The sequence below is a fragment of the Ornithodoros turicata genome, chromosome 7, assembly GCF_037126465.1.
Source record: "Ornithodoros turicata isolate Travis chromosome 7, ASM3712646v1, whole genome shotgun sequence".
In the NCBI taxonomy this organism is placed as follows: domain Eukaryota; kingdom Metazoa; phylum Arthropoda; class Arachnida; order Ixodida; family Argasidae; genus Ornithodoros; species Ornithodoros turicata.
Window position 1 is genome coordinate 43,263,012 of NC_088207.1, and position 14,162 is coordinate 43,277,173.

Consider the following 14,162-nt stretch of genomic DNA (forward strand, 5'->3'; position numbering starts at 1 on the left):
GTACTGTATTGCAGTACCTACTGTAAATGACATTGATAGTAAGAGTAAATTGTCTGTTGCTTGCTGAAATATCTATGGGATGATACCTTGCACTTGTTCACAGGTTTGAGGCTCAACTGAGAACTGGTTATCTTTCTCAGCTGACACTGCTGGTATACAGAATGAGCAGGCTCCTCTGACACCTTTAGAACATGATATTAATGAGTGCAAATCACATTTTGTAAGTGCATGCACCACAAGTATACTATCTGATAAGTAATATACAGGGCATCTTTTTTTTTCTTATACAGATTTTTCATAGAAAAACTAATGGCTATAGACCATGTTTTCATTTCTATTGTCTCTGGGCCGACGGATGTTCTTGGCCATCTGTTGCTCAACCGTCGAATGACTAATTACTTAAAAATCGTTAATTAACTTTTTAATTATAAAAGCTACAAGGTCGTCCCAATGAGAACATCTGGTCCCTTCGGTCACCTGATATGCCGTTTGCAGAACAAAAATCCATTCGATAAATCGTCCGCGAAAAATTAGTGAAGGAACACCATTTTTTCTTCTTTATTATGTTCATTACGCATCTTCGGAGACGCGTCTTTCCTTCACCCGTAATGTGAGAGGGTGAAAGAGCACACTATCGCCCCTTGCGTCCTGGAAAAAGATTAAAAGAAAACAGAAAATGCAACTGCAATAAGGGCAGTTCGGATAGCGTCACCCGAAACATTTCTTTTTTGTTTTGTTTCCGCAAGTTCGAGCTCATCTTCGACGCATGAGGCGGCACTGTGCTCCTTCACCCTCCCACATTCTAGGTGAAGGAAAGACGCGACTCCGAAGATGCGCAATGAACAAAATAAAGAAAATGGTGTTCTTTCACGAATTTTTTGCGAGCGATCTATCGAACGGATTTTTGTTCTGAAAACGGCTACGATATCAGGTGACCGAAGGGAACAGATGTTATCATTGGGACAGCTTCGTAGCTTTTATAATTAAAAAGTTAATTAGCGATTTTTAGGTAATTAGCCATTCGACGGTTGAGCAACAGATGGCCAAGAACGTCCGCCGGCCCAGAGATGATAGAAGTGAAAATAGGATGTCTATAGCCCTTATAGTTTTTAAATAAAAAATCTGTATATAAAAAAAGAAACACCCTGTACAGTTGTGTGTTACCTGTGGCGGTTGCACCAACACTTCTGTTGAAAGGTTCAAGAGATGTCATGACGTTCGGAACAGAAAGCGTAACGTAATGTTCTACATCAGCTTTGCTAAGTTTCTTGAGCCACTTCTGTTTCCATCGCCTGAGTTTTCCTGCCTGCATGTGCTTGCTTATAAGCACGGCAGTGTACATTGTTGTCCCCTACACGTGCGAAGACGCTCTGTGCACTTTAGATGCATCCTAGTTACCGGGCTGTCCACATCACTTGGGTATATATTGTTCAGCTCAAAAGGGTCAGCGTCCAGATCATACTTCTCGACAAATTGCTGGAAAATAGATACAGGCTGTGCCATTATAGCAATTCGAAATTGGTAGCACACTAGTGCAAACCTCGTTATCCATGAATATGCAGAATTTGGTATTTGCAGTTTGTGAGATCACTCGTGTGCAGAAGTAGGTGTTATTCCATGAGTCGGAGCACTCGCATTCTATGCTGGGATCGCAGTCCTGCATGGAAGGATTGGCATATTTTAGGTTACCACCTTCAACTTCAAGGAGCATGGGACTTTACAAAAAAAGAAAAAGAAAAAAAAAGAAAAATGTCGTCAGGACTATAAGTTAGAATAAGCCCTGGGATACGAGGGTGCAAAATGATATGCGATATCCCCACAAAAGGTCCGATTGTAGCGTACAATAACTTTCAATCTCGCGAGTCAGAAAAGCTGCTTCCCCCGGCTGCCAAGTCTGTGACGTCATGTTTTCTGTCCAATAGTGAGGGTGCACTATTTCTTTCGTTTTCTTTTTGTAGTACTATTTGGCAACACCATCTAAAGGAAAACCCGCGATCGCTTGAGTGACGTTGCCACGCGATGTGTTGTGTTGCTTTCAGCATCGAGCCGCCATTAGCTGCACTGGTGGCCACGGAAAGCCCGTAGTGCCAAATCGTGTGCGGCGATTGGCTGGCTGCTGCAACATACTTCATATGCCTGCGTGCGAAGGACTGAGAGGAGGCATTAAGCACGCCTTCTCTGTTTAGGTGTCGTTGTATTTGGCGTCCCGAGCATTCACCGGTCGCGTCGCTGACGTGACAACACGCGAGGAGTAGATGGGGAAGATAGCCGAAATGAAATATAGTTATTATTGCATTCTTGCAACTATTTCCAAGTATGCTTCGGCATTTTGAGACCAAATAGAATAGGGAATAGAAGGTTTTAGTGCATCGTACGCTAGATCGCCTTTGCGTACGTAAGGGATAGCGTTGATGGCTCTGCGCACGCGCAAAATATAAATGGCTTCACGCAGTGCGCAGAACCACCAAGCTATCCCTTACGTACGCGAAGGCGATAACGTACGATGAACTAGAACTCACTATTTTGATCTCCGGGGGGGTGGGGGCGATGTGACACACATATCTGCTGTTTTTTTTTTTTTTTTTTGTGTGTGTGTTTCTTATGGCCTGTCTAGCAGGTATTTTTGAGGGGAGTGTGCAGGATCTTTGGGAGGGGGTCGGGGGTGCTAAGAAAATCATTGCCACAGGGGACCCACCTCAAGCCCTTCACGATGTGGACATCCTCGCTGACCCTTGCTGCCTTCACCAAAATATTCAACGAGAAAGTTCTGTGTCCAAGACGGAGGCGCCTCGCCATTCGCAAGGAGAGACTTGAAAGATTTGCCATCCATGTCTGGATCAGGGTGTATCCCAGCCAAATCCAGGAATGTCGCCGCGAGGTCGATGTTCAGAACGACTGCCTTTTCCACAAAACAGTTCGCTATTTGAGTGCTCGCTTCATTCGTTATATTGCCGTGGCATCCATGCCACGTTCATTCCACAACCATCTATCCCCTAGCTACAGACAAATTGCAATACATTTCGACAAAATAGATGGCAGCAAATTGATGGTTCAGTACGGGAAAATCTTTTCCCCTCGGTGTTGCATACCTTTTGGACACTTCCTGGTGGCACTCCTGGACCTCGGACCAGGAGCGGAACATGGATGTCTGTCTCGTACGGCTGCCGCTTATCCTTAGGTTGTGAAAATTGTCCTTTAAATAATGAGCAGACATAGGGAGAAAATCACTTCATTCCGTTGGTAGTCAAAGGAAAACTCGCATACAAATCCGTTCATGAGATAAGTAGTGCATGGGAAAAATTACATCAAATATTTGAGCCCAGAAAGGTCTTCCGCTTAACAGATACCTTGTACAAGAAGTACAGTGAAACCTCTGTACGGACACCTCTCCCACGCGGACAGCTGTTATTTTACCCCGCTGTTGTAGGCTGCTGCTTTTGTGGACCTCATGTATGGGCACCTCTCTTCAGCGGATAGGAATTGTGGTCTCGTGAGTGTCCGTACCAGAGATGTTCCACCGTATTCATACAGACACAAAATAAATCCAAAGTATAAAGCGACTGTTTCGCTGAGCGAATCGGCCGCGAACAGTGCGTGAATGAGGCCAGCAATCTACACTGCAGCTCGCCCATGCTTTGGAGATGCGGCGTGGTGGGGTGCGATGAACGTTGGGAAGTGAAGGGTGGTGCTAGCTTGTCTGCGACCCTGCCCTTTTGCAATTATGACATTTTGTGTAACGCTAAAATGGGACAAACGCAACGCAGGTGAGCTGTCACATTGGTCTCATTTGGTGTGTCCCTTTAAAAGGTTCATACACACGCTCTCTCTCTCTCTTTATATACATGATATCCATAGGACACTCCGCAATAACGAAATCGTGAATGTACAGCCACTGATTAGAGCTCCATCGTGGACTTATAAGTGATTAGTAAAGATGCAGTAACTGGAAACCCCAGTCAAACCACGACAGATTTCACACTCGTCATAACTCCCGTCCCCTAGTTTCACATTACTTCCCGATATAGCTCATTCCTTTGAACTGCCCAGTGTACTAAGTACCATACCTAGATGATAGCCATTGTCCGACATGAAGAACACGAAGGTGTTTTCCAGCTTATGGAGGTCGGTCAGAGCACCCATTACCTCAGCTACAAGGTCATCCACAGCTAACAAGGTTCGCCACCTAAAGTGGGTGAAAGAGGACCACTTACATTGGTGCTAGTGATGTACCACAAACAGCCAGTGCAGATAACGAAACTCCAAGCACAGTACAACCAAACATACTGTAAGGGGGATCCATATTCGCATGCAACACGGTATACTGACCTGTTTCTGTAACTTTCGTCGATCCAGTCTCCGACAGCTTCAGGTATAGGGTGTATTGCTTGCCTCACTATCCAATGCTTCGTCTAGTTAAGCGAGGAGATTTTATTACTTGGAAATGTTTAACCTGAGCTGAAGCCTACAACAATAAATATATGATTATGGGCATAGATCGAGAGCTCGGAACTAACGGCCGTATCCTCAAAGGATCCTCGACTAGGCATCCCGCCTTGATTCCAGTGAGTGAAGGAAACGAGCGCTCCTTGACTTGAGGGACCATTGGGTTTCAAGGAATCACCGGCGCACGTAGTGGCCGAGGAAAGCGTGCGGGACTCCCTCCGCTCGGGTCGATTTATGAAACGGAAGCAGGTCTCGAGGAGCCGTTCGAGTGGGAGGTCGAGTCGAGGATCTTTTAAGAATATGGCCATAAATGTTGTGAAATTCGGTTAAGTCAAATTAAAACTTATAACCCATCTGGTGCCATGGCTTGCTGTGTAAATGACAGTGTAACACCATGTGCTGCTGCCATGACGTCATCGTGGGCGAGATTCCACGGATCTCAACAACTTGGATTGAAATACACGTTTCATAACTGCCATCGAAAAATGTTTCACAAGACCCATATGCGACCGTCTAAAATGTATGTCAATTGAGATACGCGGCAGACCATACTCGACATATTTTGAACAATATACAAGATTTACCGTACATTATTGCAGGAGGTGTTGAAACTCGGCGTTCTTGGTGCATTGACGTTGCTGAAGAGGTTTCGGTACCGCTGAGGTGGTGTAAAAGGCTGGTGGGGAGCGGGTGGGGCCAGGAACATGAAAAACGGGCGAGATGAATTCTGATTCCTTCGCAAAAAGTCCGTAGCCTTCTGGGACTGCGGAAAACAGAGGGAAATGCACCGGTTTTAAGTGAGTGCCGTGGGTTTCTGTACCCCCAAGGATGTCAACGCGTTTTCCTATAGTGTGGCATATTTGAGAACTTTTCAAGTGATCAGCAACTTTACAGCAAAATCGACTCACAATGACGTCTGTGAGGTAGTCCTTGTCTGGATCCCTTCCATGGCGTTCGAGCTTGCCATTGTTGGACAATTTGTAATCATAATAGACAGAGTTTCCAGCCTGATAGAAGACATACGAGACAACTGAAGTTAAACGCTTTCAATGTTTCAAACCTCATACCAGAGCTTGCCAGTCGTCCCACCCAGGAGGAACGTGCCGAACCCCACCTACTGAGCGTCGGCCGTACTGCAGTAATAAAGAACCCTTGCTTTGGTTAATGAGATATTTCTCGGCAATCAGGCCACAGCACGTACATGTCATACACCGGAGTTTTGAAGATGGCGATACACGGCGTAGCCTTCGCACAGAAAGACCGAATGTCACCGTACCGGACCGAATCGTCCCACGAACGTTCCTTAATTATCTGCGACCACCACCGGTGCCAGATCCTTCACCGACGTACTGATTCAAGATCATTTCTGAGCGAGGTTGACCCTAGACGCGCATTCTGAAATGATTTGCTTGCACAAACGTTGAGGAAATTCTGCAGTGCCATCTTGATACAGTATAGCTTTGCCAGTGCGTTATGGACGAACAGCGCAGAGGACGTCAGCGTGTGCACGAAGCACTACCACAGGACATAACTGAGGAATTTCGTCAACGTTCGTGCGAGCGGGCTTGGTCCATAGAGATTTGTTTGCGAAATGAGCTCCAAAGTGTTTTAAAACTACCAGTCGAGTTGCGTTTCCGTTTCATCCGTGACATTATCAAAAATAGAGAACCTAATTCGTGGCTTCACGTCGCGAGACAATGATCACCGTGAACGAGGTCCGTGGACTAAATCTGCTCCCCTGCGAATGACGTGTTGCTACCAGTTGCACATAACCGCCGACACAAAGGAGAATATGTTTATACACGTGTCGTCTGTGTTGGGTATCTCGTTACACATAACACGTAATTAATGATTTAGCATTAGAAGACTCATTTTGAAGAAAAGCTGGCGTCGTAGCGGGGTGACTGTGGTGTACGTGTACAGCGCGGCACGTGACGGAGAAGAGCGAATCAGGCTGCGCTCCGCAAGCTGATTCGCTCTTCTTCGTCACGTGTAAGCGCGGAGCGGCGGCGCTGGAGCCGTCGTCAGTTGCGCCTTGTTTCTGAACGTGTTCAAAGGCGTCTCGTGCGATCTCCAAGAGTTTCGCGAGTGGCTGAGTTCGTGTCTTATGTCGTGTGGCAGTTTAAACTGCAACGTTCTCCAATGGATCTCGGACCTTCCACTAGCCAAAATACGAGTCGAGTTGAGGTATATAAAAATATAAGAAGCAGAAAACAAGCATAAGAGAAGCAATTAGAAGCAAGACCAACGTTTAATGCTAACGTATTGTCATCGCATGAATTACATTAATCGTTCTCAAATTTTGTTATAACTAAGTTGCATATTTGGTAAGCTGTCACTTAACTCGATACTTTTGAGTTCCAGAAACTACTTCAGGAACAAGTTTTGCAATTTTGTAACTTGAGGGGGGGGGGGGCAGTGGCGGTGCCAATAGGGTATCCGTCACCCGGTGCTCTTCGTGTGACCCCCCCCCCCTTCCTTCTTTCCTAATAATGGATCCGTCTCCATACCAGGCGAAGCCAAATGTTGTTCTTGCGTCATCGCGCTGTACGACGTGGCGGTACTTGTGCGGCGCGTCACCCCCTTCTGTCGCGTCACCCGGTGCAGACAGCACCCCTCGCACCCCCAAGTAACGACACTGCTTGGGGATAAGTCATAATGCTGTTTTCCTTTCAGCTCTGGTCCACGAATCATGAGAGCAAACTTCTCGTGAAACTTACAATTCCGAGGCCTGGTTTGTGCTCCGTTGACGAGGTTTATTAGACTCCGTTACGCAACTCCGCCAGTAAGTTAGTTAGATTATTCACGCAGTAACTTAACTTCTAACGGGCTCCTGTTGTCGTATGACGTCCCCATCTCTGCGTGTTGCAAGAGACACTTGATTACCGCTATCCTCCGTTGAGAAGTAACAAGGCACTCGCACAGAGACGGGCTAACGGAAACTGATACTGCGAGCCCAAGAACATATTCTACATTAAGAACGGATAGCGAGACTGGTTGTGAACCATTGCTCCTTACTTGATTCAAGTACTTTCCAGCGTAAAACGTATTGTACCCTCCGTTCTTGAGTCGGGTGGCAAACGTGTTCCTTTCTGGCCCCTGCTGCCATGCTCTGGAGCTGCAGTTTCCAGTCAGAGTATTATTTCGCATCGGAACGTTGTGGATGTAGCGACCGGTGAGGATACTCGCACGACTTGGACAGCATAGAGGTGACGTCACATACTGCATAAGAGGCCAACATAACTTCTAGCCATAATACCGTAACTTAAAGGGGCGCTGAAGTGCAACAATTTGTCCTCGCAGAATAAAAAATGCCGTCATCTTGTCACCAACACAAAAAGTCGTCACCAACACGCTTGCGTCATTCGTGATTTATGATCCATAGAAAAAAACGAAATTTACGCTTTCCCTCTCCCTCTGCTTCTCAAGAAGGCCGACAATGGCCGACAAAGGCCATCAAGATACTGTGTGTTCACACGAGTGACATCCCTACGGAATATTCTAGTGGAAGGAAAGGCAAAAAACGGCTAGCTCATGGGGGCGGAAGTTCTGCCGCGTCTTTTATGTCGAGCATTCGCACTGACTGCGCACGTGGCAGACGACACCATCGGTACTGTCGGTACTGCTACGGAATATCTTGTGGCTAAGGCGCAGGATATTCTTCAGGTTAGACGAGCACGAAAGGACATGACGTTGGGTGCCCGTGCCACCACCACCTAGTATAGAAATAACAGAAAGCCTGCTTACTAGTCAACGTGACGTAACAACTAAGAGTCAGCCAATCAGAACTGTGTTTTCAACCGCCGTAGCCATGGAGGCGAACCACCGTCAGCCGCATGGGGACTGTCGTCTGCAAGTAGTGAACGTCCCCGCGTACTAAATGGGTAAACAAAATAAAGCGCAATACGGTTCCAGATTTTTCTCAACACTTTTTCTGGAAAGCGTGTTTCACGTTTCGTCTACAGGTTCAAATTTGGGAAGTTAGCTGCAATCATTTGCAAGTTCTTGAAATCACATAACGGCGAATCGCGGTAGCAGACGAATTCTGACTTTATGTTACACGTAGCGAAGGAGGGAGAGGAGGCATTGAGCAAGTCTTCTGTATCTAGGTGGTTTGCTCGTAATTACGTCACAGCAGAAAATAATGACGTTGCACACGTTTCACATGTCTCCCACTTACCCACGCTCTCCCATTCAGTTATACTATCTCTCTTCCTTTAATGAGTACTTTCGAACAGCAGAGCTATCGAACCAGAAATAAAAAGGTATCAGTTCAGGTGTAATGGAATTGGTTGCTCAATGTCATGCCAGTGTTACTGCGAGCACGCTGCATGCAGTGACCAGCGATTGAGTAATTTATAACGCCACAAGACTTAATAGTCATATGTGCTATCTTTTCCAAAGTGCGTGAACAAAATACAATACTGACGTATTATATTATGTAATGACTCAACTGCAAAATGTCAATGTAAAGTCTGCTTCGTATAGGCAACGTTTCGCAAGTAATCGCTCACTTGGTAATTTTATGGTCTGGGTTGCGATTTGGCATTTTGGTCCAGAAGCAGAAAGCTACCTATAGCTGCCAGCAGATCGCAAATCGAGAAAACGAAATGTAAAACACCAGGCGTCCGCCTACATGTAACAATCTTTACAAAGAGAAAAGACCAATTCCTGTCCCTAAATTACCAGATCTCAGTTGTCTCGCGATGTAAACCCCCAATTATTATTAAATTATTACATGAAAACTTACAGCATTTGTAAATTGCATTCCACCGTCCTGCAGGAGCAGCCTCGTCCTCAGAAGCGGTTTCTGCGTTCAACAAAGGCAACTCAGGCTCACTTGACGCTTGCTTTCAGACGCTGTATTACCATTCCACCAAGCTCGACATCCAGATCGTCTGCTAGAAACAACACGATGTTGGGCTTCATTGCCTTACTGACGCCCATTGAAACACCGATCAGGAGGACTGCGTATGCAATGGACGAATTCATTCTGAAGTTCCGCTCTATCGTGAGCAGCAGCTAACAGAGGCGCGCAAGAATCACATGGGGCTCAGGTTTCACTCCGTTCCATTATGTACCACGATCTCGAGAAGATAACGGAGGAAAAGCGTTTCGTGGAAGATAAACATGTGAATCTTATCATCGTGCGCTTTCGAGTGCATGATAGGAAATGAGAAGTCATTCGGAGATGTTTCATTTTGAATAGTCATTTATGGTTCTGACGTACGTTATGATGATGATGATTCGGGGTTTAATGGCGCAAGGGCAACTTCGTCCATAATGCGCCAAGACAGATGCTGAGTATTGACGTATATGTTAAAACGAAATGTTTTATTTTGGCTACTTCGAATCTGGCACCCTGTCGAAAAATTATACTTCGATTGTAATATTTATGAATAAATGAATATAGTGTACAACTGGTACGGTACAGGAGCAGCGGAAATCCGCCACCGTTCACCTGGAGAATGTGCCCCCAGAGTGTTTATTTCCACCTCTTCTTTTCCTTCCCCTGTTCCCTTCCTCTTCAACCTCTACAATGAACTTCTGTGGAACACCCCCTGCTGGGCGGCTGGTATAAGATATCCATTGGGCTTTAGAACATATCGCCCCTGGCGATGAAACCCCCCCCCCTCACAGTTGGGAGTTAGAATTAAAAAGAAAAATATGGAGTCAGTCATTCAAACAAAGCTGTTGTTCTATTGAATATGCCGTTACCGGCGTAGCTGTATAGTAGTGTCGTTAAGTTGGCAAGCGACTTTGCTTGCCGATATGAGGGCATACTGCATTGAGGCGGTCACTGAGAGAGCCTCGATCACTGCAGCATGAACAGTTAGGTCAAACATGCTTCTCCAAAATGGCTGTGAAAGGTTTATTCCTGTTGCGGGATCCAGCTGCCGGTTTCAATGGTGTAAGGTAAACGGGGAATATTCTACCGCCTACTGCTGGAACCTCACTGCTTCCAATCTGACGCAAGAAAGACACGGGAGCTCATTCATCGTAGCAATTTATTTTGCACCTGACGTGTTCTTACGAACCTAGTCAAACGTCGACCGGACTTGCCACTTGAACGTAGTCGTCTGAACGTCTCCAAGAGAATGCTTCTTCAGTTCTTCCACTAGGGGTTCCACCTGCTTAGCGTGCTCTTCAGACTCTGGAGCCAAGAAGTTCTCTCCACTGGGACTGGTAATGTCCCCAGACACAACTTTCTTTGCAGCTTCGGTGCCTGCCACTTCAGCAGTAGGCTCAGCGCCAGTCTTCTCGGTAACGTCCTGAATGATCTCGTCACCTGAGTTGGATTTGATAGCGGCCATAGCGTCTTGCTTGGCGGCTTCTGCCGCTTCGCGTTCTGCCTCGCCCGCTGGGTTGGCACCCTCCATGGAAGGCGATTTCTTGGTGACGTCTTCCGCGATGGTCTCGCCGCCTTCTTCCGACTTCACCATCTTGTCCAGTTCCCTGATCCCGATGTCAGTCTTGGACGACACTTCCATGGCTGCGTAAACGAGTGTTTGTCCAAAGGAATGCTGGTGCGCCACGAGTTCCGCAGCCAGGCACGATGTATTGAGTGCGCGCGCGTGCTTGCCTTGAAAAAGCGCTTCGTCGTCTTTCGTTAGCCGCTATTGGCTAGGGCGGTGTAAGCAGCACCACCGCGGTTTTCTTGCACAGGCCCTACACCGGCGCACTACACTGACCTGCGACTCGAACGACCAGGACAAATTCGGAGTAGATTGGAAGTACTGTCTCTGCTGTGCTGCCTGGGTGTTCTCCTCGGGTTTTCCTCAGTCTCTTTGAGACAAATGTCGGCACAGTTCCCTGTGAAGTCGACCCAGGACGCACGATCCCCGTCTGCGAAAGTCGTGACGTTGCCTACCTGAGCATGGCCGACTACGGCAAGCAGTTTCATTACCATCACCACCACCGGGAGTAGATTGGGTGCAAATCTACTCCAATTGCATTTTTGTTGGGAGTAGATTAACTACATAACAATGACATTAGCCTATTACTTGATGGTGTGGAAAAACTAGAGGTGTGTGCTCACGAAGATTATAGATGCTTCACTTTCCTCATGCAGGTGCGGTCGAAATATAGAATGTTGTTAAGGAAGCCGGGCCTGGTGGATGGTGCTTGATATCACATAACGGAACAGTATTCGATACTCGTGGCAGTTGTGATGTCTTTACCTTACCATGTTGGTGCGCCATTGATGTCAGTTCGTACGGTCATACAATCCGTTAGCTAAGCCTTGGGATTATTTGAGTAAACACAAATAAAACACTAAAGTTGCTGGAACGTTTAACTATACCATTAAGGTGCAACTGGAAGGTGCAGCTGATATCGCAATTATTCTAATTATGCAAGTGCAGGTACAGGTAACTGTATTTTCACAAACCTACAAATACCAAGGCTCTCCACGTGCGTGCCCTAGGACAGGATGTAAGAAAGCCGGCCGCTCTTCATCCCCTGCGTGCCCCCACTGTGGCCAGGACGAGACAGTCGAACACTTCCTACTGCACTGTAGCCTTTACGGTCGTCTTCACCAAGCCTACATCGGTTTCCCTCTCCGTCTGCTGGCTGGAAGACCCCGCGTCCCTGTCTGTCCTCCTTTCGCTTGGAGCCTCTCATAATGTCAGTTGGAGTATAGCTCTGCGGCAGCGGGTCTTTCGTCTTTCCTCTCCCACTCGCGCCGCTTCCAGCTCACCCTCATCGTCATCCCCCCTGCACCGTCATCCCTCGAGTATTATCGCGCCTACACCTTAGTTCACCTTCATCACCTCCACCACCAATTTCCCCATCTAGACTGTCCTAGTCATGTCATAGTCATTGTCTAGGTTGTCAATAGACCTCTACCAGAGAAACGTCATCTTGACGTTGGTGGACAGACTGAAACCGAAACAAAACGGAAGGGGAGGGCTGGGCTCCACGAATGGAAACTTGTTCTCTGCCTCCTATTGAAAGAAAAGTAGGACCGAAGGTCGCGTGGACCATTGTAATCCCCTCAATACTGTGGCTTTCTGGCGCGACCTTGTTCGCCTCTAGCTTCGAGTGTAGTTCAACTCTGCCAAATAGATCTCTACCAGAGAAACGTCATCATGACGTTGGTAGACAGACTGAGACCGAAAGACATTTGAAGGGGAGGGCTGGGTTCCACGAATGGGCATTTGTTCGCTGCCTCCTATTGAAAGAAAAGTAGGATCGAATGTTGCGTCCCTTTCAGGGGCCATCGTAATCCCCTCAAGACCGCGGCTTTCGTGCGTGACCTTGTTCGGCCCTAGCTTCAAGCGTAGTTCAACTCTACCAAACTGGTGGCGCTGTCGAACAGTACCACGTCATTTGTTTACAAACAGGGAGAGGTCTATTGGAGGCGCTGTCGAACACTATGGCGTCATTTTTTACAAACACGGAGAGGTCTATTCTATAGCCCTGGCCAACCTCCCTTGTGGCTAATGGCCATTCTACATGGGGTAGAAGAGGAAGAAGAGACACATGGTGTAGTCTCGAGCGTTCGGCCAACGCAAATGAATTTGCAGCTAACTTGGAACCTGTAGACCTGAATCTGTAGACAAAAAGTGCCACACGCTTTCCAGAAAATCAGTCTTGAGAAAGATATGGGACCGTTTTGCGCTTTATTTTAAAGATGTTCCTTTTGGTATGCAGGGACGTTCAATCACTATTCGCAGACGACGGTGGTTCGTCTCCATGGCTACGACCGCTGAAAGCTCGTTCGTGATTAGCTACCGCCGTTGAAAACACGATCCGGATTGGCTGACTCTTAGTTGTTACGTCACGTCGACAAGTGAGCAGGCTCTCTCTATCTAGGCGGTGTTGGTTCGGCGCGCACCACTTTCACCGTGGGTTCGTCGCTCTTGTGTGGTGGCCGCACGCCATGGACATCGTAGATGCGATTTTAATCTGACTTCCTGTCTATCTGTTTTGTTCTATCTACTTTGTCTACCTGTCCGTGATAGCCGTTGGTTTTTGGTCTGCCCGTAAAATACGAAAGGAAGAGCGGGCTCTGCTGCTGCTGGACGCATCGATGGATAACCTCCTCCTGGCACGGATCAGGTGCACATCGCTAATCTCTTCTTCTGTGGGCGAAAGACGGGGCCATATTCCTCGCTTGTTTGATCATGACAGGTACGTTATTCTGATTCGTGTGGCTATTCCCACTACGACGTGGATAATTTAGCTGTGTACAATATGTACAAGGTCTTTCGGTAATATCACTCCATCCAAACAAATTAACTAGCGAATCTACACGCACCGTTACTATGCCTCGGTGCGAGTTGCGTGATAGTATTTGCGCAGCGGTAAGACAAGAGGCAAGGTAATTAGGAAGAAACAAGAGCTACAGTACTGTGTGTCCGGGCTTTTTCTGTTGTGCGCGTACCAGCAGTACTGTACACATGTCTTTTACCGTATCTTATAGCCATCGTAAATTTTGTTCTGTCTCGTTCTAGCACCGACGAAAGTTTGCGAATGAAGAAAGCATGCGAATTCCGGTTTAACGCAAACTATAGATTTTTTTTTTTTTTTTTATGCAGGCCGAGGTTCTGGAAATAGGAATGGCTCTTCGCGTTTCCGTCTGCATCATGTACGCCACTGACACTGTGCAATCGACGTACCAGATGTGGCTGCTTGTTGTCCTCAGACATGGTGTACGTGCTCCTGTTCCCACAACTGTGCTGCCTGCTATTCCTTCACCAGTCAAAGTAACGCAT

General features: G+C 47.1%; 1 protein-coding gene across 1 annotated transcript; it reads right to left on the reverse strand.

Annotated features, from left to right (window-relative positions):
• Nucleotides 1-1,013: 1,013 nt before the first annotated feature.
• LOC135401167 (N-acetylglucosamine-6-sulfatase-like) lies at nt 1,014-9,523 on the reverse strand. The gene is made up of 12 exons (XM_064633407.1): nt 9,313-9,523; nt 9,194-9,253; nt 7,462-7,665; nt 5,511-5,576; nt 5,352-5,450; nt 5,033-5,206; nt 4,327-4,409; nt 4,065-4,183; nt 3,090-3,193; nt 2,696-2,899; nt 1,541-1,657; nt 1,014-1,476 (listed from the first exon to the last, which is right to left on the reverse strand). The coding sequence occupies exons 1-12, from the start codon at nt 9,433-9,435 to the stop codon at nt 1,321-1,323; spliced, it is 1,509 nt and encodes a 502-aa protein (XP_064489477.1). The 5' UTR covers nt 9,436-9,523; the 3' UTR covers nt 1,014-1,320.
• Between the last annotated feature and the right edge of the window lie 4,639 nt (nt 9,524-14,162).

Excerpts from the sequence above, each read along its gene's own strand:
- LOC135401167 (XM_064633407.1), bottom strand. The coding sequence starts at position 9,435 with ATGAATTCGTCCATTGCATACGCAGTCCTCCTGATCGGTGTTTCAATG. Across the intron at positions 9,254-9,312 it reads ATGTCGAGCTTGGTGGAATG|AAACCGCTTCTGAGGACGAG; the intron begins GTAATACAGCGT and ends TGTTGAACGCAG. Across the intron at positions 5,451-5,510 it reads GGGACGACTGGCAAGCTCTG|GCTGGAAACTCTGTCTATTA; the intron begins GTATGAGGTTTG and ends GTCTTCTATCAG.